The following is a 26,819-nucleotide window of genomic DNA, read 5'->3' as shown; positions in this document are numbered from 1 at the left end:
TGGTATTAGAGCTCCGGTATTGAGATTCGATCTTGGAGCGTTTTTGTAGCGTGTTTGGTGCGTTTCTTGCGTTTTCCTAGAGGAGTTACCTTGGTGTTTTTTGGATTCAGATCTGGTATTATCACATCCGGTGCGAGTTTTTAAGGATTTGGTACATTTTTTGCAAGTACAGAGAGATTGTCTATTCGTTGTAGTAAATTTCAAATTTGGAGCGGTAACTTTGATGAGTATAGATCCGGATTTGGAGGTACCAGAGAAGGGACAGTTTGCTGGCTGTCCATTTGTGTCTCAGATTTGGTGCTGACTTGGAGTTATACGGGCTGATTTGAAATGGTTTCTTCCAAGTATCGGAGCCTATCCTCTTCACACAACCATACTCTCCCTATGAACTTGATATGTGAACATATCAAGTGGAGCGGAAGTGGTTTAACGATTTTAACTCAGATCTAGTACTTCACACAAACATAAGTTTATTTTACTTGTGAGAACTAAACTGAACACAATGAAAGAGAGGGAGAGAGAGAGAAAAGAGAGATGACACCGCATGTCGGTGTCAAAGTCGACGATGGGGAAGCGTAGAGCAATGGGGAGAATAAGAGAGAGAGAGAGAGAGAGAGAGAGAGAGAGAGAGAGAGATTTTACTGAACCAATCAACCTTGGCAATGAATCGATATTATTATACAATAGGGGACTAGGTGTACTTGTAAAATCACCTTAGCAAATTACCCTACCTAGAGTTTGATAAATAAGTAAAATATATACCTAAAGCCAAAATAAATATTGGGATCATATTGGGTAGTTCACTTGAGATGCTATCACCCAAAACGACGAATCCTGCAAGAATCAGACGAACCCACCCGACCACTGGATTGGGTGAAAGTACGGAAAGCTCATATGGACAGTCGAAACAAGAGTATGGGCCTCCACGGCCTACGGAGTATGAACGAATGGAGATGCAGGCACCCGATTGATAAGATGCATTTCCTATGGCGTACGACCATCGATTCACCATTAAAGTCCGCTTTGAAGAAACCTCTTGTCTCGCGGATGTACACTGAAGATGAACTTGATGATGTGATCAAACGACGAGCTAATCAAATATTGAAGACCATGAAGCCTCCAAAGAGATGCAGCAAGGGAACAGATTACCCTGGTTATTTGGGTTGACAATCTGTCACAAACCGGTGACGTGGCGTGGCCTTTGGGCAGCAGATACACACATACACACAAGCCAGCTCTCGGAAAACCCGCAGACATGCTGACGTGGCCCTGTACGGCAGAACCCGGATTTTGCGACGCCATTTCCTCTGACAGGCTGACGTGGTTGAGCGTACGGAATTCTTACGGGCAGCAGTACGGAGATTTGTTTTACGCAAGGGAAAAGCCTACACAAGGGAAATTGGCAGCTTTTGGAATAGTTGCTTTATTTTAAGATGTTTTTAGAATTGGAAGCTTTTGATTTTGAAGCTTTTGGGGCTCTGCTTTTGGCATCCCTTGTAAAACCTTCAAATAAGTGGTTGGGCTCCCACTCTGCAGAGCATCTGGACGCAGAGTCTGAGAGTGAAAACCCTCCCACTCCCTTGTACTTTAAACTCATATTAATACAAAAAGAAATACCGAAAGGGGCGCCAGTCTTTGGGGGCAATATCTCTAGGCATGGAATCAGTCAGGCCTTGTCGAATCAATTGTGATCTGTGAACTGTTTTGAAGTGAATCTCTGTTGTGTCGTGGTAGAGTCTTGACTTGGAGTGTCCAAGTTTGTTACAGTGGTATCAGGGCGCGGCCTATTTCTCTTCTATCGGGATTTCCTTTTCTCGCGACACTTATGGATTCAAACAGAGATCAATCGACTTCCTTTGCATCTGGGGGAAGTGGGAAGAGATCACAAAGAAGATTCTCACGAGGAGTACGGCCCGCCTCGGCCTACTCAGGCGGAGATTGAAGAGATGGAGCGTTGACAATTGGTTGACGATGCGACAAAGATGATGATCAACCTTGCAAAGGATCCGAAATTTGCAAAATTTTTGACTCAGACATCCTTCGACGAAGTGCATTCTCAGTGGCAGAAGGCCACAAAACCGCCCCTCAAACCGGCACTCAAGAAACCTCCTACTCCGAGGATGTTTACAGAGCAAGAATTGGAAGAGGTGGTTGATACACGAATTAACCAGCTTTTTGACGCGAGCAACAAAGCCAAAAAGCACGAGAAAAATGTAGAAGAAAGGAACTGACTTCCCGGGGTATTTGGGTCGTCAATCTACTTTTGCCTCGGCACGAAAATAGAAGAAACATGTGCGATTTGAAGGAGTATCCAGTTTTTTTCTTCTAGCTCTTCTGACTCAAGCGAAGAAGATAGGAAAGGGAAAAAGGGAAGCAAAAAGCAAAGCTTCAGAAAGGGCAAGAAAAAGGCAAAGAAGCCTAAGTTTCGCCTAGTTTCTGACAGTTCTACAGAGGACTTGTCTTCAGATAGTTCGGACTCCGATGATCACATATTTTATGCAAAGAAGAAGAATTTCTATAGAGCCAACCAGTATGACTTTCTGGAGGATAAAAGCAAGAAAGTTCGAGAATTTAAAGGTGGACAATCAATTAAATTTGACACTTTTTTTGGATACCGGGAGGCTTCGAGGGCTTTGGCCTTCATACAACAGTTTGATATAGCTTTCTTTGAAGGGCATTACTCAGAGCACTTCAAGATTCGGAGGGCTACCTCTTACTTCAAGGGAAATGCTCGTACATGGTGGTCCACTCTTCTATTGAACAAGAAAGCGCCAATTGAATGGCTGAAATTTAAAAGGCTTTTTATTTCTTCTTGGTTGACTCGGGAGTACAGAACTTTGCCGAGCTTGGGGCAAAGTGAAAGATCAAGAAGCCCTGATTTTCTTTGATGGAGGAGCCAAGACCAACTTCATTTCACCTGAATTGGTGGCGCGGCTCGAGACTACACCCGATCGGATGGGACCACAAGCAGAGGTAGTTCTAGCGGCACCCGGCAGGGACATAGCCATTACACGTGTCATTGGCAAACTTCGATTGCATTGTCAGGGGTATTTGTGGCACGAGGACTTCTACATAATGCCCTTGGAAGGTTGTGATGTCTTCCTGGGAATTCCTTGGTACCATAAGAACAACGCCGTGGTCGACTATCGGCCGAGAAAAGCGACTGACTACAGAAAAGGGCTGAAACATTGTGCTTGATGTGAAACTTAAGGGCGAGTTTGTCCCTATTGTATCAGCTTCGGCTGTTTCAAAATTAATGAAATCCAGTCTGTTTGTTTACTCAGTCTTTTTGAATGATGATCATAGGACAAATATGTCTGATCTAGAAAAAGAACGCCAAGATTTTCTCCACACTCATGGTGATTGCTTTTCTGAGGGCCTGTCAGGCGAGTTGCCACCAGCTCGTCCTGAGGACCATACCATTGATCTGATACATGGAAGCACACGACCGAACCGGCCACCTTACCGTGTGAGCTGAGCCCAGAATGAAAAGATTATGAACCAAGTGAAAGACCTCTTGGAAAAGGGTCTTATCCAGCCGAGTACTTCACCTTATTGCTCTCCGGTGTTGTTGGTTTTGAAGAAAGACGGATCTTGGAGAATGTGCGTTGACTAAAGAGCTGTCAACGAAATCACCATCAAGAACAGATTTCCGATTCCTAGGATCGATGATATTCTAGACCTACTACAGGGATTCTCTTGTTTCAGTGGGATCGATTTGAAGAGCGGATATCATCAGATCCGAATCGCGCCGGGAGATGTCTACAAGACAAATTTTCGGACGACCTTCGGTTTATTCGAGTTTTTGGTGATGCCTTTTGGGCTTTCCAATGCTCCAGCGACCTTTAACCGATTGATGGACAGGATTTTCAAAGAGTGCAGATCTTTTGTGGGCACTTTCTTTGATGACATTGTTGTCTTCTCCAAGGATGAGGCAGAACATAGAGAACATCTGCTACAGGTCTTTCAGGCAGTGCGGGATCACAAGTTGGTGATCAATGCAAAGAAGAGGGAATTTTTCCTACCAGAGATACACTTTTTGGGACACATCGTCTCAACAGCAGGAGTGCAAATGGACCCGACCAAGATAGAGACTATCCATGATTGGCCCGATTTGAAAAAATGTCCATGAAGTTAGAAGCTTCTTGGGCTTATGTTCTTACTACGAGCGGTTCATTAGAAAGTTTGCAGAGGTTGCTTCCCCTTTGCATATCTTGACACAGAAAGGAGTCCCTTTCTCGTGGGGACCCACAGAGGTGACTGCCTTTCAGACATTGAAAGAGAAATTGACTACTACAAGACCAGTTTTGACTTTGTCGGACTTGCAGAAGTCGTTTGAAGTATATTGTGATGCTTGTGGTTGTAGTCTGGGTGCGGTCTTAATGCAAGAAGGCCATGTCATTGTCTACGAGAGCCGATTGTTCTCAAGGCCGGAATTGACAACACAGACATATGAGAGAGATTTTGGTGGTTATCCATGCTCTTACTCAGTGGCGACATTACCTACTCAGAGCCGATTGTACGGTCTTCACAGATCACCAAAGTTTACGCTACTTCTTGTCACAGAAGCAGCTATCGGAAAAGCAGATGCGGTGGGCGAACATCTTGTCACAGTTTCACTTCCAAATTGTCCATGTGTAGGGACATAAGAATTTGGTGGCAGATGCTTTGTCCCGGAAGCCGTTGGTTCTGGCTATTTCCGCGATACATCATAGAAGCTTCAAGGATATGGTCGATTAGTATGCCACAGATACAAATTTTGCAGATATTTTCACTCGGATATGGAATGGGGAGGTGATAGCGGGATATTCCATTCAGGATGGCTACTTGATGAAGAAAACGATGTTGTGCGTTACACAGCCATTGAGGGACAATGTTTTAACTGAATGCCAGTGTCCACCATTTACGGGTCACTGCGGCATTGCTACCACCTTGAAAGGTGTGGAGAGATACTTCTTTTGGCTGAGACTCAAGAAGGACGTGAACGATTTTGTGCGCAGTTGCTTGGTATGCCAGAAGGTCAAGTTTGACAGGCATAAAGCACAGGGATTGTTACAGCCTTTACCCATACCCACCTGCCCTTGGGAAAGTATTGCAATGGATTTCATTTTTGATCTCCCGAGAACACAGAGTGGTCACGATGGTATCTGGACTGTTATTGACAGATTTAGCAAGCAAGCTCATTTCATTCCAGGGAAGAAAACAGTCAAGCTGGATCACTTAGCGAGACTGTTTGTGGCCCTGATCTTGAGATTACATGGCATGCCTGAGACGATTGTCTCCGACAGGGACCCCAAATTCACGATTCGTTTTGGAAGGCAATTTGGGAAAACATTGGCACGCGGTTGTAGTTCTCGTCATCTTTCCACCCGCAGACTGACGGGCAACCTGAGATTGCCAATTCAGTTGGTTTAGATTTATTGAAGTCTTATATCTCTGATCAGAAAACTCAATGGGAAAAGTATCTACCTTTGGTGGAATTTTCCTACAACACGAAACAGTCTTCGACGAGGAAGGCGCCATTTGAGATTATTGAAGGTGCTGTGAAGGTTCCACCCTTCCTAAGCACAAAAAATAAGATTTTTGAAGCCGTCGAGTATAATGGGACTTGGACATGGCCTAGATATTTAGATTACATGGCATGCCTGTGACAATTGTCTCTGACAGAGATCCCCAATTCACGAGTTTGTTTTGGAAGGTTATTTGGGAGAACATTGGCACCCGGTTGCAGTTCTCGTCATCTTTCCACCCGCAGACAGATGGCAATCGGAGATTGCAAATTCAGTCGTACTGGAATTATTAAAGTCTTACATCTCGGATCAGAAGACTCAATGGGAAAAGTATTTGGCCTTGGCGGAATTTGCCTACAATAACACGATTCACTCTTCGACGGGGAAGGCGCCATTTGAGATATGGAAGGTGCTACGAAGGTTCCACCTAAGCACGAAAGATAAGATTTTTGAAACCAACGAGTACATACGGGACTTGGACACGGCTTTTGCCAAGGTCCGAGAGGCTTTGCAGAAATCTTAAGAAAGACACAAAAAGGCAGGAGATCGACTTCATTGTGATTTGAAATTAAAGGAGAACGATTGGGTGCTTGTAATAGACTTGGACACTCCAAGTCCAGATTCTACCGCGACACCACAAGAATTCATTTCAAATCTAGACTTGGAGACTCCAAGTCGAGATTCTACCGCGACACCACAAGAATTCACTTCGAAACAGTTCACAGTTCACAATTGATTCAACATTGGCGTGGAGTTCCGTGCCTAGAGATATTGGCCCCAAAGACTGGCGCCCCTTTCGGTATTTCTTTTTGTATTAATCTGTTGCAAAAGTAGGCTCTTGTACTTTTGTTTTATTCCCTCTTATAATTCGTGAGTTCAGACTATTCTAAACTTATGAAGGTATATATAAGTGACTGGGAGGCTCTCACTCTTAGCCTCTACGTCCAGATCCTCTGAGAAGTGGGAGGTCTGTCCACTTATTTAAAGGCTACAAGGGATGCCCAAAAGCAGAGCCCCAAAAGCTTGTAAATCAAAAGCTGTCCCAAAAATAAAGCTATCTTTTTTTTATTCTCTCTTTCAAGCCCCTTTGCTAGGCAAAATAAAGCAAGGCTTTTAAAAGCTCTCTCATGCTTTTGCGTAGCCTAAAACTGGCCCAAAAGCTGCCGTGCTGCCATGTGGCTGGCTGTCCGCGAAATGCGTCGCGTTTTCTGCCGTGAATTTCGGAGAGCAGTACGACAGTGCCATGTCAGCATTTCAGCAAGGTTCCGTGCATGCCTAGGGATAGGTATGTGTGTACAGGGCAGCCACGTCACCAATTTGTGACATACCTCCCTCTTGAAAGCATTGTAATCGCCCTCGATTACGCATGCAAAACAGATAGAAGCCATAAACCGTCTTAGCAGACACTGACTGTTAGTACCGACGCACTAGGAACATACATTTAGCACATGTACCAATCGACAGTTACATCACACGACATCATAGGACATCACTTGACATCACAAGACAAATCACATTGAACATTCTTTCGGATCTCAGACCATGATTTATCTGCAATGCAATTAGCAATCGCATCTAGATCCACACAATACCTCGTAGATGCCCAATTGACACATCCCTATTGCAACCATGTCTATCCAGATCATTCAGATCAAAATGCTGCAGTCATTTCGCCTATCAGTTCTTGCACTTAAATAAGTCAAGAACAAATCAGTATCATATTATGGGGAATTCCATTGCATAAAGTCATTACAACAGAATACTGTCAGCTCTGAGTATCCTTGAAGCTCAAAGAGACATCAGTGACTCTAGTATCAAAAATTGAGGCATCTGTTGACAAAGGAGCGGAGTAAATTGCCTCTTGTGCATACCCACTTCACCAGATATCCAGCCAAGTTGAATTCGGGGTTCTGTTTGGAATAGACTATGCTAAACCAAAAGCTTCAAGGTAAAGTTTCACAATCTGAGGAGTATATGCTAGGTCCTCCTCCTCCATCCACTTCGCATCCAATGCAGGATAGTTCTTGAATTTAACCAAGAACTGCCTTATCACTTTACCCTTAATCTTTCTGTTCTTATGTGCCAATATCTGTTCGGGAACAAGGATCTTCTCGTTTTCTTCCACTTCGGGTTGCTCATTAGGCTCTCCATCATCGGGCACATCGCCTTTAAAAGGCTTTAGGAGACTCACATGAAAAGCATTGTGAATCCTCCAAGTGTCGGGCATCTTCAGTCGGAAGGAGACATCATTTATCTTTTCGAAGATATGGAAAGGTCCGTAGTATCGCATACTAAGCTTTGGAAAAACCCTCTCCTTTCCCTTTTTCTTTCTCAGGCGTGCCTTCTCAAAACGTAGAGCACCCAATCATTCTCCTTCAATTTCAAATCGTGATGATGGCGATGTGCTGCCTTTTTCTATCTTTCCTGAGATTTCTGTAAAGCCCCGCGGACGTTGGCAAAAGCCGTGTCCAAGTCGCGCGCGTACTCATCGGCTTCAAAAATCTTATCTTTCGTGCTTAGGAAGGGTGGAACAATCGCGACGATGGCGATGTGCTGCCTTTTTCTATCTTTCCTGAGATTTCTATAAAGCCCCGGGGACGTTGGCAAAAGCCGTGTCCAAGTCGCGTGCGTACTCATCGGCTTCAAAAATCTTATCTTTCGTGCTTAGGAAGGGTGGAACCTTCGTAGCACCTTCAATAATCTCAAATGGTGCCTTCCCCGTCGAAGAGTGTATCGTGTTGTTGTAGGCAAATTCCACCAAAGGTAAATACTTTTCCCATTGAGTCTTCTGATCCGAGATGTAAGACTTCGATAAATCTAGTACCACTGAACTGACAATCTCAGATTGCTCGTTAGTCTGTGGGTGGAACGATGATGAGAACTGCAACCGCGTGCCAATGTTCTCCCAAATAGCCTTCCAAAACAAACTCGTGAATCTGGGGTCCCTGTCGGAGACAATTGTCTCGGGCATGCCATGTAATCTGAAGATCTGGGCCACAAATAGTCTCGCTAAGTGATCTGGCTTGACTGTTTTCTTCATTGGAATGAAATGAGCTTGCTTGCTAAATCTGTCAATAACAGTCCAGATACCATCGTGACCACTTTGTGTTCTCGGGAGATCAAAAATGAAATCCATTGCAATACTTTCCCAGGGGCGGGTGGGTATGGGCAAAGGCTGTAACAATCCCTGTGCTTTATGCGTGTCAAACTTGACCTTCTGGCATACCAAGCAACTGCGCACAAACTAGTCCACATCCTTCTTGAATCTCGGCCAAAAGAAGTCTCTCTCTACCCCTTTCAAGGTGGTAGCAATGCCGTGGTTACCTGTAAATGGCGGACAGTGGCATCCGGTCATAACCTTTTCCCTCAACGGTTGTGTAACGCACCACATGGTTTTCCTCATCAAGTAGCCATCCCGAATGGAATATCCCGCTACTGTCTCCCCATCCCATATCCGTGTGAAAATGTCTGCAAAATCTGTATCTGTGGCATACTGATCGACCATATCCTCAAAGCTTATATGATGCATCGCGGAAATAGCCAGAACCAACGGCTTCCGAGACAAAGCATTTGCCACCAAATTCTTTTGTCCCTGCACATGGACAATCTGGAAGTGAAACTGTGACAAGATGTTTGTCCACCGCATTTGCTTTTGTAACAGACTTGGACACTCCAAGTCAAGAATCAATCACGACAGCACCAAATAACCACTTCAAAACAGTTCACAGTTCACAATAGATTTGCACTGCCCCGGCGGACTTCCGTGCCTAGAGATATTGGCCCCAGAGACTGGCGCCCCTTTCGGATGTATTAATCAGTGTTCAAAGTACAAGAGTGGATCGGGTCTCACTCTCAGACTCTGCGTCCAGATGCTCTGCAAAGTGTGAGTCCTCACCACTTGTTTATTGTTTACAAGGGTTGTCAAAAGCAGAGCCCCAAAAGCTTCAGATCTAAAGCCGAAATGAAAGCAAAGGCTCTTTCCTCTCTCAAACTCGCATGACTTTTGAAATAAAGCAAAGTCTCTCTCTCTCTTCTCAAATTGCGTAGCAAAAAGCTATTGCCGCAATAGCTGAAAATCTCCGCAAATTACGGGACTACCGTACGGTGCCACATCAGCATGCCAACACATTTCACGGAATTCAGTCCTGGTGCCTTTTAGGGTTAGGGTTAGGTCAGGGCAGAATTTAGGGTTAGGGTTTTTGGCAGATTTTAGGGTTTGCAGGTTTTAGGGTTAGGGTTTCCAGAATTAGGGTTTTCAGCAGCAGTCAGGGCTAGGGTGTCCCGCATGCTCTCGGGCAGACACGTCATCACTTTGTGACATACCCTCCTCTTGAAAGCATTGTAATCGCCCTCGATTACGCCTGCAAAACAGACAGAGGCCATAAACCGTCTTAGCAGACACTGACTGTTAGTACCTACGTACTAGGAACACACATCTAGCACATGTACCAATCGACAGTCACATCACACGACATCACAGGACATCACTAGACATCACATGACATTCACCATTCATTCGGATCTTAGACCATGATTTATCGACAATGTAGCTAGCAATCGCATCTAGATCCAATCGGGACCTCATGGATGCCCGATTGACTAACCCCTATTGCAACCATGTCTATTCGAGATCAATCAGACCAAAATGCTGTAGTCATTTCGTCTATTAGTTCCTGCACTTAAAAGAATTCAAGAACAAATCAATATCATAATCAAGAATTCCATTTCATAAAGTCATACAACAGAATACTGTCAGCTTTCAGTATCCCTGAAGCTTGAAGAGACATCAGTGACTCTAGTATCTAAATCAAGGCATCTGTTGCGGAGTGACTCCCCTCTTGTGCATCCCACTGCACTAGATCTCCGGCCAAGCTGAATTCTGGGTTCCATTTGGAGTAGACTATGAACCGAAAGCATCGAGGTAAAGTTTCACAATCCGAGGAGTATTTGCTAGGTCCTCCTCCATCCACTTCGCATCAAATGTAGGGTAGTTCTTGAACTTAACCAAGAACCGCCTTCGGACTTTACCTTTCTTCGTATCCTTATGTGCCAAAATCTGTTCAGGAACAAGGATCTTTTCGTTTTCGTCCACTTCGGGTTGCTCATCAGGCTCCCCATCATCAGGCACATCACCTTTAAAAGGTTTCAAGAGACTCACATGAAATGCATTGTGAATCCTCCAAGTATCAGGCAGTTTTAGTCGGAAGGAGACATCATTTATTTTTCAGTGATCTGGAAAGGTCCATAGTATCGCATACTAAGCTTTGGAAAAAGCCTCTCCTTTCCCTTTTTCTTTCTCAGGCGTGCCTTCTCAAAATGTAAAAGCACCCAATCATCCTCATTCAATTTCAAGTCGCGACGATGGCGATTCGCTGCCTTTTTCTGTCGTTCTTGAGATTTCTGCAAAGTCTCGTGAACCTTGGCAAAAGCCGTATCTAAGTCTCACGTATATTCATCCGCTTCAAAAATCTTATCTTTCGTGCTTAGGAAGGGTGGAACCTTCGTAGCACCTTCAACAATCTCAAATGGCGCCTTCCCCGTCGAAGAGAGTATCGTGTTATTGTAGGCAAATTACACCAAAGGTAAGTACTTTTCCCATTGAGTCTTCTGATTGGAGATATAAGACTTCAACAAATCTAGAACTATTGAATTTGCAATCTCAGATTGCTCTTCAGTCTACGGGTGGAACGATGACGAGATCCAATACTATAGTCAGGGTGTAAGACATTATGCATGGGTGGGTAAGGTGAGGACAATCCACGCAAGATGAGAGCCGGGTCTGCGAAGGCTCGGATGCGTCTCTCCTCCAGATATCTGTAAGAGAGAAATGAATGAAATGCTATATTAACGTCTACAAAAGGCCAAAATGACTATGAGAGCAACAAGTTACAAACTGGTGAATCTGATACAATGTTTGTGTGCTTAAAGAAAGACTAAAAAACTAAACCGAGTGTTGTAGTGAAAGTGGGACGGAGAAGAGAGAGAGAGAGAGAGAGAGAGAGAGAGAGAGAGAGAGAGAGAGAGAGAGAGATGAAATGAAATGTTATATTAACGTCTTCAAGAGGCCAAACTGACCTATGAGACCAAAAAGTTACAATTGGTGAATCTGATACCATGTCTAACTACGGAAATTACAAAGTTACCAAGTTACAAAGAACTAACACTAAAACACTAAGCAGAAAGGAAGTAGGGGGGGCGGGGGGGGGGGGGGGGGGGGGGGGGTTTGTGGGTTCATATGAAATCTCTCATCGGTCGCTGTTGGATCTCATCGACCTTCTCCATGGTTAGAACTTTGGTTGGGCGTCTTGCATGTCGAGCTAGAGTGATCTATATCTTCTGTTGCAGCCTTCATCGGTAGTGGGAGACCCCCCGAGGTCGTGGACGTCTGGATCTGCCAAGTTCAGTTGCTCGGTCAAGCAGTGTACCTCTAGTATGAGTAGGCTCTGAGATCTACTGTAATGACTGCTCCATTTGCTCTCCTCTGTTTGGTGTAAAGAACTCTGTGATTCGTCTCTGAGACCTGTCTTTCCCTTGATGTCCTCAACAAGCTCTCCCTAAGTCTGTGCAGCTCTAGTAGGAACAATCCTAGACACTTCTGATCCTTGTATCTCATGACTCTAGAAAAAGGTCCGAACCCTTCTCTGGACAGGCAGTGGAAGCGGCCGCGTATCTCATAGTATACCGGGCAGTGACATGTGTAGTGCAGCTCTGTCTTTGGCTCTAAGTTACATAGGTGACATATCCTGGCTCCTGCCGGCACCCCTCGAAATCGGCCAGTCTCGATCTGGAGCTGATGTGAGGATGTGCGTATCTGTCCAATAGCGCATCTTATCCCATGAGATAAGTGTGTATCCATGTATGCAGGCCTAGTCACAAAGCCATCCTCCGTGAGTTGGAGAAGATGCTCCCTGTAGAAGGCCATCTTCGTGCCCAACTCCTGTGTCCGCTGTATCCATGTACTCCTGGTATTTAGCTGAATCAGATCCTGACGTATGAGTCTGGTGATCTTTGTTCGTGTGAGAGACAGGGAGGGTGCATCCAAGGAGTATTGAAGCGGAGGTAATCTATCCATGTTGAGACCATGCGACTGAAACTATGATGTCATCTGTCCATACCAACATGCTGTATCGCCTTGTAGAGCCAGTTGTCGAGATGACTCGAGGGCAAGCCGAGTGTATCTACCCCTGGGGAGATTCCATAGACCGTGCATAAAGGAAACTGATCTCGTCAATGCCTCCACCACGGGGGGGGGGGGGGGGGGGGGGGGACTAGCTCGGCTCGGATAATCTCATGTGGTACTGAGGCCTGAGCCTGAATCATCCGAGCGATCATAGAGACCAGAGGCCTCTCCATACATCTCCATCCATCTGTGTTGCCAGATCTCCCATGGTGGTCTACTGAGAGTCCCCATACCTGAACTCCATAGAGCATAGCTGGAGTCAATAGAGTATCAAAAAGCCAAAGCTTTGTTCGCGGTTCCTGAAACTGAACCTGCGAACACATCCTCTCCAGTCCTCCCAAAGCTGCATATGCTCTCGTTAGTCTAGTCTCTGATGCTCTCCTTAGTGAAAACACCGGTCCACCGAAGGCTACCCCAAGATAGGTATATGCATCTGTGTACTCCACAGTCTCGTGGCCATACATAAATGTGGGTGCCGACCTCCTGACCCACTGTGGTTTGGTGTTGAGCACCATAACCTTGGTTTTCCCCAGATTGACCGACAATCCACTGTGATGAGCAAATGTATGCAGAGCATCCAAATGACGCTGCATCCCATTTGGGGAGTGAGAAATCAGCACAATATCATCAGTAACAGCGGAATCCATGTCCCTTCTAGCTAAGCCCCCCTGTCCCCTGACGCTCTACATAGTCCGAAAACTCATCCACATACATCCCAAAATGAGTCGGGGATAGGGGGCATCCCTGCTTTACTCCAATAGTGGAGTGGACCATGTCAGACATTCCCTCAGTGGTGCGTACTCGCCCCATCACTGTCCTGTATAGAGCCAGAATACCCCATATCAGCTCTATAGGCACATTCATGTCATGTAGTCTGTGTATAAGTCTGGCTCTCGGCACTGTGTCAAAAGCTTTGCGGAAGTCCACAAAGCTACAATAGATTCTCTTGCCATGGTGTCTACCCTCCTCAATAATAGCTCTGAGTGTCAGAATCTGGTCAAGAGTGGAGAAACCTGTCCTGAAACCTGCTTGCCTTGGTGCTCTTATGCCCTCTCGCTCTGCCCATCTACTAAGCTCCTGCTCAAGAACGGATGCATACAACCTAGCTAATGTGTGACCAACCATGATGGTGCGATATTTCGCAGGAATCATGGGATCTCCTGACTTGAAAATAGGCACAATCGTAGACATACTCCAAGTCTCCGGGAAGCCTTCATACATGGCTCGATTAAACATCATAGCCTGGAGCTCTTGTCACAAATTGCTGACGTGTCAAAGCCTAAAGAATGGGGCCAACTTACATATGCCGGCCGAGGGGCCTAAACCCTAAGAGGAACAAGTAGCAGCAGCAGAAGAAGAAGTCCTACCAACTTATGGGGACCCAGTCCGATTTGGCCCCAGTGACATAAAGGGATTAAAATAAAGCAGGACCCGTACACACGCAAAAAACTGATGACGTGGCAGATTTTTGAAAATTGCGCTGACATGATGATGTGGTAGGTTGTACGGATTTCCATAAATTGCGTTGATAGCTTTTTGGCTTTGCTTTTGGACCAGAAGCTTTTAAGTTTTAAAGGCTTTTTACTGTAACTGCTTTTCAGGCCAAGGGCCTTTAAATATGAGGCTAGGGCTCATTCTTTGGCATGCTTCTTGGAGAAGGTGCAGAGTTTGGAGTACCGGCTTGTACTGTGTTGATGCAATATAAAGAAATACCGAAAGGGGCACCAAGGTTTGGGGCCAATACTCTCTTGGGTGGAATTCCGCCACTCCGTGTCGCATGTTGTCTCTCTCTCTCTCTCTCTTTCAGTTCAGCTGTTATTAAAGTGCTAAAAGTCTGTTCAGTCTGTTCTTTTCTATTGGCACGTGGTGCCCGCCTTGTGACAGTGGTATCAGAGCATTAGGCGTGTGCTTTTTTGAAAGCATACCGGTCCTACAAAAGAGCAGACAGAGCTATTGGAATTTTATTGGAGGCATCTGCGCCCTCCAACCCGGACTTATTAGCCACTCCCACCCTTACTTCATCACGCATCGGGTGCGCTCCCGTCTTCACCGCTCATGTCTTACAGGGCATAAGCCATTAAGATCACTTGCAAGAGAAGGATCCAAATTTCTTTCGAGTCACTGTTTTTCTCAGAAGCAGTGCCATGTAGATGTTGATGTCTACAGCTACCAAGCCGCACACTTCCAAGGACTTGGCAAGAATTCAAGAAAAAATTTTGCTCGAAGTTTTATGGTTTCTGACATCTTCCTTCGGAGTGCAACTTTTGGCAGAGCGGGGAATCCTGAAATGCTTGCCATGGAAACCCTAGCAGATTTTAACTTGAAATTTCTCGACATCTCTCAGTAGGTGTCTCTTCACGAGAAGATGACCTTGGAGGTTTAGTGTGATTGCTATCTTGGGACTACCATTGCTGCCAAAGAAACATTGTTTGTCCAAGAGCTGATGGACCATGCTGTGCTCGGCTACGACCCTATGGAATGAACCTAACCCTAATTTTTGATGCAGGTTTCAAGATGGAAAGCCGGTCGACTTTTCGAGCTCGACTGATGTCGAGATTGTTTTTTAAGTTTAAAATCTGTTTGAGAACTTGTTTGGTGATCGTGTTTGAAATTTGTTTGAAATGGATAGTATCTGTTTTGAACCTGTTTTGGTGCCGATTTGAATTGTTTGACTCTGGTTTGATACTAGTTTCAAGGATTGGTGATTTTACTCCCGGGTGGAGAAGTGAGAAATACTGTTTTGGTATTGTATGAACCTCGGAACGACGCAGGCCGATGCCTGGGGAGCGTTTCGTTGTATGTTTGAAAACCTCTGAACGAAACAGGCCGATGCTTGGGGAGGGTTTGGTTGTATGCTTGTAAAATAATTGTTGTTGTGACTCTCGGCCCGGACTTGGATGGTTATGCGGGAGGAGTATTAAGAAGTTTGAGCAGTGGTTACTCTCAGCACCTCCAAATGACGCAGGTTGCGGTTTGGGGGGCGTTTGGTTGTAAAAGGCCTCTATATCTCCCGGCCCGGACCTTTTTAGGTTATGCGGGAGGAGTGATGAGGGAGTCGTTGAATATCTCTTGGCCCGGACCTTGTTAGGTTATGCGGGAGGAGTGTTCATTGGCGGCTTTATGTTTTTATGTCTTGTAACATGCATATGTGAGCATTTGTGTTGCATTGTGATGTGCCAACTACTGAATATTCCTAATTGGATGAGATTGCCCGTGTATGTAATTTTAGTGCATCAAGACACCCATGGAAGATCAGTATGGTCTGGGTGTGATGGCTAATTTTACTACGTTGGAATATGAGGAGTTACGATCTGGACGAAAGGAGAAGCTAACTCCTTGAACAAAAGAGCCGAAAGGAGAAGCTAACTCCTTGATCAAAAGAGCAGAAAGGAGAAGCTAACTCCTTAATAAAAAGAGCAAACTGATTGTCCCTCGGAAATTCTTGAGCTGTGCACAATGGTAAGCGCCTCAATCTCCATAGGAGGGGCAGCTACCTATGCTCGAATGATAGCATGGGGTACGGAGACCTTGGCTTTGATCAGTCGAGAGATCATAGATACCAAGGGCCTCTCCATACGTCTCCAACCATCCTGGCCTAGAGAAGGTCCCCATATCTGCACCCCATACAACATAGCTGAGGCTACTAAAGTATCCAAGAGCCATAACTTTGTCCGAGGTTCCTGGAACTGAACCTGCGAACACATCCTCTCCAAGCCTCCCAAGGCCGCAGTAGCTGTAGTCACTCTAGTCTGCTGCTCTCCCCAAAGAAAACCTTGGCCCAATGAAGACAACCCCAAGGTAAGTGTACGCATCTGTATACTCTACAATCTCCTGACCATATGTGAAAGTCGGTGCTGATCTCGTGATCCACTGTGGTGTGGTGTTAAACACCATAACCTTGGTTTTACCAAGGTTTACAGACAATCCACTATTCTCTACAAAACTGTGTAATGCATCCAAGCTGCATACCCTCTGGTGAGTTAGAGATCAACACAATATCATCAGTCTATAACAACAATGGGATCCATGTCCCTGCTAGCTGGGCACCTCTATCACCCTCTCTATCAATGTAATCAGACACCTCATCAACATAAATACCAAATAGAGTAGGAGACAATGGGCAACCCTGCTTCACCCCAATGGTGGAGTGAACTAAATCATATATCCCCTCTGGAGTGCATACATGTCCCATCATTGATCTGTATAGAGCCATAATCCCCCAAATCAACATTATGGGCACTCCCATCTCCTGCAGTCTGCACATCAATGGAGCTTTCGATACCATGTCAAATGCTTTGCGGAAATTCACAAATCTACAATAAATCCGTCTCCCATGTGATCTGCCCTCAATGATGGCTCTGAGTGTCAGAATTTGATCAAGAGTGGAGAAACCCCTCTTGAAACCGGCTTGGCCCTTTGCTCGTACACCCCTCTGCCCAATTACTCAACTGCTGCTCAAGAATGGATGCATACAACCGTGCCAATGTGTGCCCAACCATAATAGTGCGGTAATTCCCAGGCTTTGTAGGATCACCTGCTTTGAAGATAGGTACAATAGTAGACAACCGCCAAGTCTCAGGTAACCCCTCACACATGGCATGATTGAACAACACTACAAGAACCTCTACCAGCATATCTCTAGCATGTATAAAGTGCTCTGCTACTAGACTATCATGATCATATTCCCTACTTGTCCTCCTCTTGTCAATGGCTCTCTTTACCATCTGAGTGGTAAAGAAGGTGCTGATAGGTGGGCATGGCTCTGCAGGATTTGGAAGGGGGTCGTGTCCAGGAACTGTATATAATAATGAGGCATGTTGGCCCCACACATCAGGAGAAGTAATCACTGGGGGATGGGAGTGCTCATAAAAGAATTGCCATGCCTCTCGAGAGTCTCTACTCAAGAACAACTGATACAAGTCTCGCTCCATCTGGGCCAAGTAAGCTCGTTTCTTCTGTCGCACAAGGCGTTGGGAAGCAATCCGAGATTGTCTATAAGTGATGACTCCTAAAAGAAGATCCCTCTGAAGCTGGGCTCTCATCTCTCTGCACTCCTCATCATACCAACTATTTTGGGACATGCTCCTAGAATGTTGCCTCCGACCCAGCTGAGTGTGTGGGTATGCCTCTGATGCTGCACCATGCAATGTCTCAGTCAGTAAAGTGGTACACTCCTATACTGAGAGGCCAGGACCAGCTGTGCATAGACGGCTATAGTTCTCCTCTGTATAACCGAGTCAGTCTGTGGTGTAAATGTATAACGGGTATGTGACTTGTCTCCTGATGTCTGGGTGTACTATACGGAAATGAAACAGACAATGTCAAAAGAGCATGATCCACTGCTAAGCCCACTGGTCTGGCTCCCACTATGAAATCCTGAATTCAAGGATAAAGCTCGGCTGTGCCATAACATAGTCCACTGTACTGGCCCCGTGTCTGTGTGGAAAGCATGTGAAACCGGCTAGTCCAGGAAATCGTTGTAAGCCATTAAGTATGGCTAACTCATATGTAGTCATCATCTTCGTGAGGTATCTCCCATCCTCCGTGTGCTCTTTGTCATGTGAGCATCTATCAAGCCCCAACTCACCCACATCCAGCTCTCTAAGCATCTCATCTGAAGTGTCGTAGAAGACTGTTTGGTAGTTGCCCGTTCGGGCATTGAGGTCCCCTAGGAGGAATGATATCACCATCGCTAGAAAACTCCCATATATCATCATCTATTATAGAGAAAGGCGACTGTCCTCAGAATGCAGCATATACTGACGTACTGGGGGGGAAGTAACATATGGCAATGTATAGAAATTGGCCTGTGTCAGCTCTCAGTCTCACCCACATGTATCTAGCATGATCATCTCTCCATACAATATGTAGTACTGGCTGTAACTCCTCCCTAAATAGCATTGCAGCTACTCTTGAACCTCTACTCCCATGCTCAGATCTCGCGACTGTCCTTTGGACTGTCTCCCATCTGTATCCCACCACATGTGGCATAAGTTGTCTAGGGGCCTGATGAGTCTCTGAGAAGAAAACAATGTCCCTGTCTCTGAAACTGTTCTCAAAGGCACCAACGTCCAACCTCATAGATCCATTACAATTCCAAGTAGCCATCTTTAGTGTGGTCCCATAGGTCTCACACCGTCATGTAGAGCGCCGCTCTACAATCACCACCTGACCATCTCTATAAAAGGCCATCTTTCCCTTCTCCCTTGTAGCCGTAATCTTGGGCATTATCTCTCTCGTATGCGCAAGCTGTGAGAGAGTGAGATCATCACCGAGGAAAATACCTATCTTCTTGAGAGTAGGCCTCTTTCTCAAAAATTCCTTCTTCTCTTCCTAGGAGGGGAAGCGTAGTATGGGAGCTCTCCCTTTTGAAGATTCTCCCGGGCCATCACTCTTCTTGTCCACTCTCAGTGCCTTTGTGTGTGAAGGCTTGTCCACCCCCATCATGGATGTGAGGCTTATGACCTTTTTTTTCACATTGTTTATGTCCTTGAGGCCGGTTACCCTCACATGTAGAGCCCGCATCCTCCTCCTTTGTTCCTCTTCGAGAGTCATGTTAATAAGAGTGGGTGTACAAGGAGCTTCCTTCCTCTCCCTTTCTTGGCAACCTCAATCCATTTTTCGGCCTCCTCTACTTTCTTTTGTGTTGTGGAGATGACCGCGGCCCATGACTTCTGCTCCTCACCTCCTTGATAACCCGTATTTCTTCGAGCTGTCCTCTTTTTGCTTGTAGATTTCGGATGATGGAATCTTGGATGACCACTTTCTCCGCGAGTGAAGCGATCCTCCTACGCATGCCATCTCTTTGTTCGGTCCATCTTTGTAGAATTGTGCTCCTCACCTTCCTTTGCTCTTCCACCTCATTTCTTCATTCTCTCATTTCCTTCTCTATTGCCGACATCCTCTTCCCTGTCCTCATGAAAGAGGCTTTGTGGTTGGCCGGCGAGGGATGCGTCTTCTTGCACGTGGGGGAAGCCGTTGGCACTTTGACGATGCTTTCCATGAGAGAGAGAGAGAGAGAGAGAGAGAGAGAGAGAGAGAGAGAGAGAGAGAGAGAGAGAGAGAGAGAGAGAGAGAGAGAGAGAGAGAGAGAGAGAGAGAAATGAAATGAAACGAAATGTTATATTAACGTCTTCAAAAGGCCAGAACTATGAGACCAAACTGATACAAAAGTGGTGAATCTGTTACAATGTTTGGGTACCTTAGTACTAAAGTGCTAAGTGTGAAAGCGTGAAAATAAATGTGGATGTGAAAAACTAAATACAAAGTATTAAATAAACTTCTTAGGAGCATTCTGGGTGTCTGGCTAGAATGCTTTTAATCCTTTGTTGTAGTCTCCTCCAGTGAAGTGTGCTTCTGCATCTCGGTCGTGGTCGTCTCGATTTCCTAAGCTCAATCGCCCTGTCAATGAGGGTGCCTTTGGTATGAATGTGGATACTCCTCTGTGCTGGCTGCTGGCCTCTTGCTTCTCCTTCCACTCCTGCTTCTCTCGATCCGAAGAAATATGTGATTTGCCTCTGAGGCTGTAGTGCTCTTTGTCTTCTCATTAGATTATCCCTGTGCCGATGTAGTTCCAGTAGGTACAAGCCTAAGCATCTTTGATCTTGGTATTCCATGACTCTATCTAGAGGTCCAAATCCTTCTTTAAATAGGGAATGGAAACGCCCACGTATCTCATAGTATACGGTGCAATGACATATGTAGTGTAATTCTGTCTCCGGCTCCATTCCGCATAACTTGCAAATTTTGCTCTGAGGTGGGATTCCCCTAAATCTGCCAAATTCAATTTCCAGTTGGTGTGAGGATGTGCGAATCTGACCAATAGCACATCTCAAACCATGAGAGAGGTGGGTATCCATGTAGCTCGGGCGAATCACAAATCCATCTTTAGACAGCTGTAGGAAGTTTTCTTTGTAGTCGGCCATCTTCGTGCCCAATTCTTGTGTAGGGTCTACCCATGTCCTCTTGGTATCCAACTGTATAAGATCCTGATGGATGATTTTATTAATCTCCGTTCGTGTAATTGCCGGTGATGGAGCCTCAAGAGAGTATTGGAAGGGGGGTAATCTTTCCATACTGAACCCGTGTCTCTGAAACCACGAGGACAGTTGCGCATACCAGCATGATGTATCCCCTTTCATTGCCAATTGTCGAGAGGATTCGAGGGTCAGTCTAGTATATCGGCAATTATTTGTATCCCACAAACCATGTATAAAGGACACTGATCTGGTAAGAGCTTCAATTTCTATTGGAGGGGCAGCTAGTTCCGCTCGGGTAATCGCGTGTGGTACGGAGGCCTTGGCTCTAATCATTCGGGAAATCATAGATACCAAAGGTCTCTCCATTGACTTCCAATTAACCTGATCCACAGATGGTCCCCAAATCTGGACCCCATAAAGCATAGCCGAAGCCACCACGGTATCAAAGATCCAAAAGTTTTGTTCGTGGTTCCTGAAACTGCACTTGTGAACACATCCTCTCCAACCCTCCCAGGGCCGCAGAGGCTCTGGATAATCTAGCATCCGCTGCTTTCTTAAGAGTAAACTTCGGTCCTGCAAATACCACCCCAAGGTATGTGTATGCATATGTGTACTCTACTGTATCCTGGCCATATGCAAATGTAAGTGCCGATCTCCTAACCCACTGCCGTGTGGTGTTAAACACTATAACTTTGGTTTTACCCAAGTTTACCGACAGTCCACTGTCCTCCGCGAATTTATGTAATGCATCTAGCTGCCTCTGCATTCCATCTGGTGATTCTGCTATCAATACAATATCATCTGCATACAACAACAAAGGGATCCATGACCCTGCAAGTTGAGCACCTCTATCACCTTCTCTATCAATGTAATTTGATACCTCATCTATGTGCATACCAAATAAAGTAGGGGACAGTGGGCATCCCTGCTTTACTCCAAGGGTGGAATGAACAATGTAGGAATCCCGTTTTGGAGTACGTACATAACCAATTACTGACCCGTATAAGGCCATGATCCCCCAAAAAATCTCTTTGGGGACCCCTAACTCTTGCATCCTGCACATCAATCTGGCCCTTGGTACTATATCAAAAGCTTTCGGAAAATCCACAAAGAAACAATACATCCTTCTCCCGTTTGCTCTTCCTTCCTCAATAATGGCTCTGAGCGTAAGAATACGATCTAAAGTGGAATAACCCGTCCTGAATCTAGCTTGTCCTGTTGCCCTTATGCCCTCATTCTCTGCCCATCTACTCAATTTTTTGTTCAAGGATGGATGCGTATAGTCAGGTCAATGTGTGACCTACCATAATGGTACGGTAGTTCCCGGGTATCATAGGATCCCCTGACTTGAAAATAGGTACGATAGTAGATAATTTCCAAGATTCAGGTAATCCTTCACACATAACCCGATTAAACAGACGAGCAAGGACTTCTGAAGGTAGATCCCTGGCATGGATCAGATGTTCTGCTACTAAACCATCATGATCATATGCTCTTCTTGTCTTCATCTTATCGATGGCTTTTTTCACCATTTCTGTAGTAAAGAAAGTACTAGTAGCAGGGCATGGCTCTAGCGGATCTGGTAATGGAGGCTGTCCAGATACCATATATAATGATGTTACATATTGACCCCAAATCTCAGGAGAAGTAATTGTCGGAGGCGGTGAGTGCTCGTGAAATAAACGCCAGGCCTTATGTGAGTCCTGACTCAAGAAGAGCTGATATAAATCCTTCTCCAGTTTGGCTAACAATGCCCTTTTCTTGCGACGTACTATACGCCGAAGAGCAATCCGAGACTGCTTATATGTGTTGATCCCAAGTGTAAGCTCTTTCTGGACCTGGTTTTTGTCTCTCTGCATTCCTCGTCATACCAACTGTTTTGAGGCATGTTCCCAGATCCTCTCTTCTGATCAGGTTGAGTATGTGGGTATGCCTCTTGTGCTGCTCCATGTAGTATCTCTGTTAACTTAGAAGTAATCTCCTCTACAGTATATACGGCTCGGCTGCCCACATCCTATTATAGATCTTTTCCACATAGGCTGAGTCAGTCTCTGGCGTGAAAGTATATCTTGTGTGTGTCTTCTTCCTTTGTACTTGAGAGGCATTGTATTGGAAGGAGATTGATAAGGTCAAGAGAGCATGATCCACTGCAATCCCAACCGGTCTGGGTCCCACCTTAAAGTCCTCGATACTAGAAATAAAGCTTGGTGAAGTCATGACATAATCCACTGTACTGGCCCCATGCCTGTGCGGGAAGCATGTGAATCCCCCAGATAAAGGGAAATTCTCTATACCATTAAGTATGGCCAAACCATGTATAGTTGCCATCTCCATGAGATGTCTCCCATATTCAGTGTGTTCTTTATCTTGTGAGTTCTAGTAAGCCCCCTCTGTGATAAATCCACTTCTTTGAGCATTTCCTCAGAAGTATCATAGAATACTGCCGGAGAGTTGGCCGTTTTGGCATTAAAGTCTCCTAAGAGAACGATGTCTCCATCTCTAGAGAACTCCCATATGTCATTATTCAATATGGAGAAAGGGGACTGTCCTTTAGGTGAGGAGTAGACTGATGTACTTGGAGGGAAGTAGCATATAGCGATATATAGAAATCTACCTGTCTCGGCTCTCATTCTCACCCACATATACCTTGCTTGCTCATCTTTCCTGATAATCTGTAGTAGTGGTTTCAGCTCCTCTTTAAATAAGACTGCTACTCCTCTTGAACCCCGGCTACCCCGTAGAGATCTCTGGTCGACTAACTGTTTCCCATAAATAACCCTTCACATGTGGCATAAGCTGTCCCGGTATTTGGTGTGTCTCTGAGTGGAAAACTATGTCTCTGTCCCTAAAGCTGTTTTCAAAGGCACCTACATCTAGCCTATATGATCCATTACAATTCCACGCCGCTATCCGGAGCGTCGCCCCATAGGTCTCGCACCGTCATGATGAGCGCTTTTCCAGAACCACTACTTTCCCTCCTCTAAAACAACAAAAAAACACAAGAAACCCTAAAAAACAACAAGAAATGCTTGTGAAACCTTAGAAAAAGCAAAATACAGATTGAAACCCTAGAAAACAACAGAAAACAGTGGAAAAACCCTAAAAACAGCAAGAAACGGTGACGAACCCCTAAAAAACAGTTTTGAAACCCTCAAAACAGCTAAAAAACAATGATGAAACCTTAAAAACAGCCAAAAAGCAAATTCGAAACTCATAAACAGCAAAGAAGAAGTGACGAAATCCTAAAAACAGTGAGAGACCCATGAGAGAGAGAGAGAGAGAGAGAGAGAGAGAGAGAGAGAGAGATGATGAAATGAAATGTTATATTAACGTCTTCAAAAGGCCAAAATGACCTATGAGGCCAATCTGTTACAAAATGGTGATGTGGCATGTGGTCGGACAAACCTTCACCTAGCTATTCGTTCAAATGTACTCATTGTTGTCTTAATTGACTGATTGTTACTGAATTTCTTGAAAAGTCTGGTCAATCCAAGGAAAATTTTCACTTGTTGACTCTTCGAATCAACTTAGATGCAATCTACGGAGATAACATAGCCAAGATGCAACAACTACAAATAAGTCTGGGGTTGGGGCACGAAGATTCTTTCACACAAAATGCAAAAAGGATTGGATCCTCCATAGAAGAAGAATCTTTCTGAGCTCTGATACCATTGTAACAGGCTTGGACACTCCAAGCGAGAAATCAATAGCAACACACAGACAGAAAGTTGAAAATCACTGAACTTTAATAGAGAGAGAGAGTCGACACGACACGACGGAGTTTTGCGCCCAGAACCATTGGTCCCAAAGCCTGGCGCCCCTTTCGGTATTTGTTTAATTATTGATCACAACAAGGTATAGCTCCCGAGGGGTCCTCTGCTCTCAGACTCTGCGCCAGATGCTCTGCAGATTGAGGCCCTAGGGCTCTTTTATTCTTACAAGGAATGCCCCAAAAGTAATCAGCTCAAAAGCACTTTCCCCCAAAAGCATCTGCCCTCAAAAGCTAGCGCTTGGGACTCCCAAAAGGAGCCATCGTAATTTCCAGAAATCTGTACAGCCTGCCATGTCACCATAGCAGCACAAAATCCGGAAAATCTGTACAGTCCTGCCACATCACCATCTGTACGGGCTGCCACGTCAGCATTTTACGGAAATCTTTTTCAAGGCTCAAGCTTCTGTCTTTTAGGGTTTCGAGCCCGCTTCATCCATTTAGTTTCTCTGGAATGTACAAGAATGATGCATCTTTTAAAGGTCAAGTTTAGCTTGGACAAGACTCAACATACCTTTCTTTCTTTCTTTGGACTTTTAGACCTTTTGTAGACATAATAAGCATTCTATTTCACTTCTCTCGCTTTCCAAGCTCAAGCTCCAATTGCTGTGAAGTGTTTCTTAGGGATATTGTGGTGCTTTGTAGCTGTTTTGCAAGCTGATTACAGGAACACAAGCCCCAAAGTTTTGCTACTTGATAACATGTTCCCCTGACATTAAAGCTGATGTAGACTAAATGACGGTCACCAAGAAGGATCTTTGCTTTGTACACCTTTTAAATTTTGAAAGAGGGTTTTTTCAAGAGCGGTGCAAAAATATTTAAGGGGCTGGTTCAGTGTTTATTTGTACAAGTATGGTTTTGTTGGTGTTGTTTTAGACTTACCAAAGATGTGTTTGTACTTTGTGTTTTGTAGCAAGGAGTGTTTGATGATTTCACAGTTGCTTCATCTTGGGAAAGGTATTCAGATGTTGTCTAGTCCTCATTGCTACCATGAACTTAATTAAATTGGTTCTCCCTTGTTGCAATGAACTTGGTCATTTCAGGCTTATATCAGACATTGAGGCAGCTTGTAGAAAGTGGCAAACTGGTTTTGCACATGGCTATCTGGTATGCTCCCCTAGATGCCTCAATGGTTAATGTCAAACAGGTGTTTGGGATATGCAATCGTTGTTCATGCATCATCATCGAATTGTGTGATATGCTTGTCTGCATCACATCATAAATACCGTGTAAATCGTTATAGGTTAAAGAAGTATCTGGCACGTTTGATGACAATTGTGACAGGTGAGATGCTATCAATGGAAGAAGAAAATGCAAAGATATTCGAGAATGTAAATGACGTTTCTGGGAATGAGCTACAACAGTCGTTCACCCTAGAAACCTCTGCGTGTCATGAATGATCAAGCAGGCTAGGGGGAGTTGGCAAGCTATGTCAAGCATTTTTTGGATGAGAACAAAGGCAGTAGATCATGCTAAGAAGCTTGCTAGCTAGCCCCATGTATATATGTGTACATAGTGCTTCGAATCTTGGGAGTGATCATGTAAAGATTCATGTACAAAGTTTAGTGTACAGTCATGGGATATTGTTACTTCTTAAATTGTGCATCATCATCAAGTTGTGTGATATGCTTGTCTGTGTACAATCATTGTGTTCATATTCTTACTTCTTAAATTCCTAGAAGAGTGTAGGCTTTAGTGAGATACTTTTGACTCAAATTTTGAATCTTGTTCAATGTTTGTCAGCTTTTTGTATCATAAATGTACATAGCCCACTTTAATGATTCAATTCGTGTTGAACATAATTCTAGCCATTATTTCTTGCTGCAATGCTTGTTCGTTATTACTGTCATATTGGTATACGTTGTAGCACTCACACAACACTTCCAATCAATGCTTTTGATCTCATTACATCATTTGTATAGTAATGACTTTCCTCTTGATTTATATTGATCATCAGTGACTCAATTAAACCCTCTTGTATAAAAGTTTGAGGTTAAGCCTGATTGTCAGTGGTGGCTACAAAAATTACCTGGACGTGCTGCATGTCAGACTGTTTGGACATGTTGGATGTAAGTTTGGTGATTTTTTTTTTGTCGATATCATATTTTTATGAAACAAAAATTACAGAACATACCATACATCTGAGGTGCATATCAACAGATTTTACATGAGAGAGCTTTGAGGACATTCGGCATTATACTTACTATGCTGCATTAGGTGCAAGCCTCTAGATGTGGCTTGTTTTGCAACAATAGATCTAAGGCCTATGACCAAAAAGCTTGTTTTGCGACAATAGGTTGAAGACCTATGACCAAAAATCTTTATTCCATGTTTCTGCAACTATCTTGTAGACTCAATGATGTGAATGGTGGAAAATGTTG

General features: G+C 44.6%; 1 protein-coding gene across 3 annotated transcripts in view; it reads left to right on the top strand.

Annotated features, from left to right (window-relative positions):
• Positions 1 to 26,819, top strand: part of LOC147426311 (Rab3 GTPase-activating protein catalytic protein) — a 161,017-nt gene that overhangs the window by 1,423 nt on the left and 132,775 nt on the right. For all 3 annotated transcript variants that reach the window (XM_086499136.1, XM_086499135.1, XM_086499137.1), the window contains exons 2-3: positions 25,352 to 25,395; positions 25,482 to 25,545. In XM_086499136.1, coding sequence (XP_086355262.1) covers positions 25,352 to 25,395; positions 25,482 to 25,545 — 108 coding nt within the window. The remainder of the gene's footprint in view (positions 1 to 25,351; positions 25,396 to 25,481; positions 25,546 to 26,819) is intronic.

The sequence above is a fragment of the Adiantum capillus-veneris genome, chromosome 24 (genome assembly GCF_014529385.1).
Source record: "Adiantum capillus-veneris isolate H3 chromosome 24, ASM1452938v2, whole genome shotgun sequence".
Lineage (NCBI taxonomy): Eukaryota > Viridiplantae > Streptophyta > Polypodiopsida > Polypodiales > Pteridaceae > Adiantum > Adiantum capillus-veneris.
Note: the sequence above shows the minus strand (reverse complement) of the source record. Positions and strands in the feature narration are given on the sequence as shown.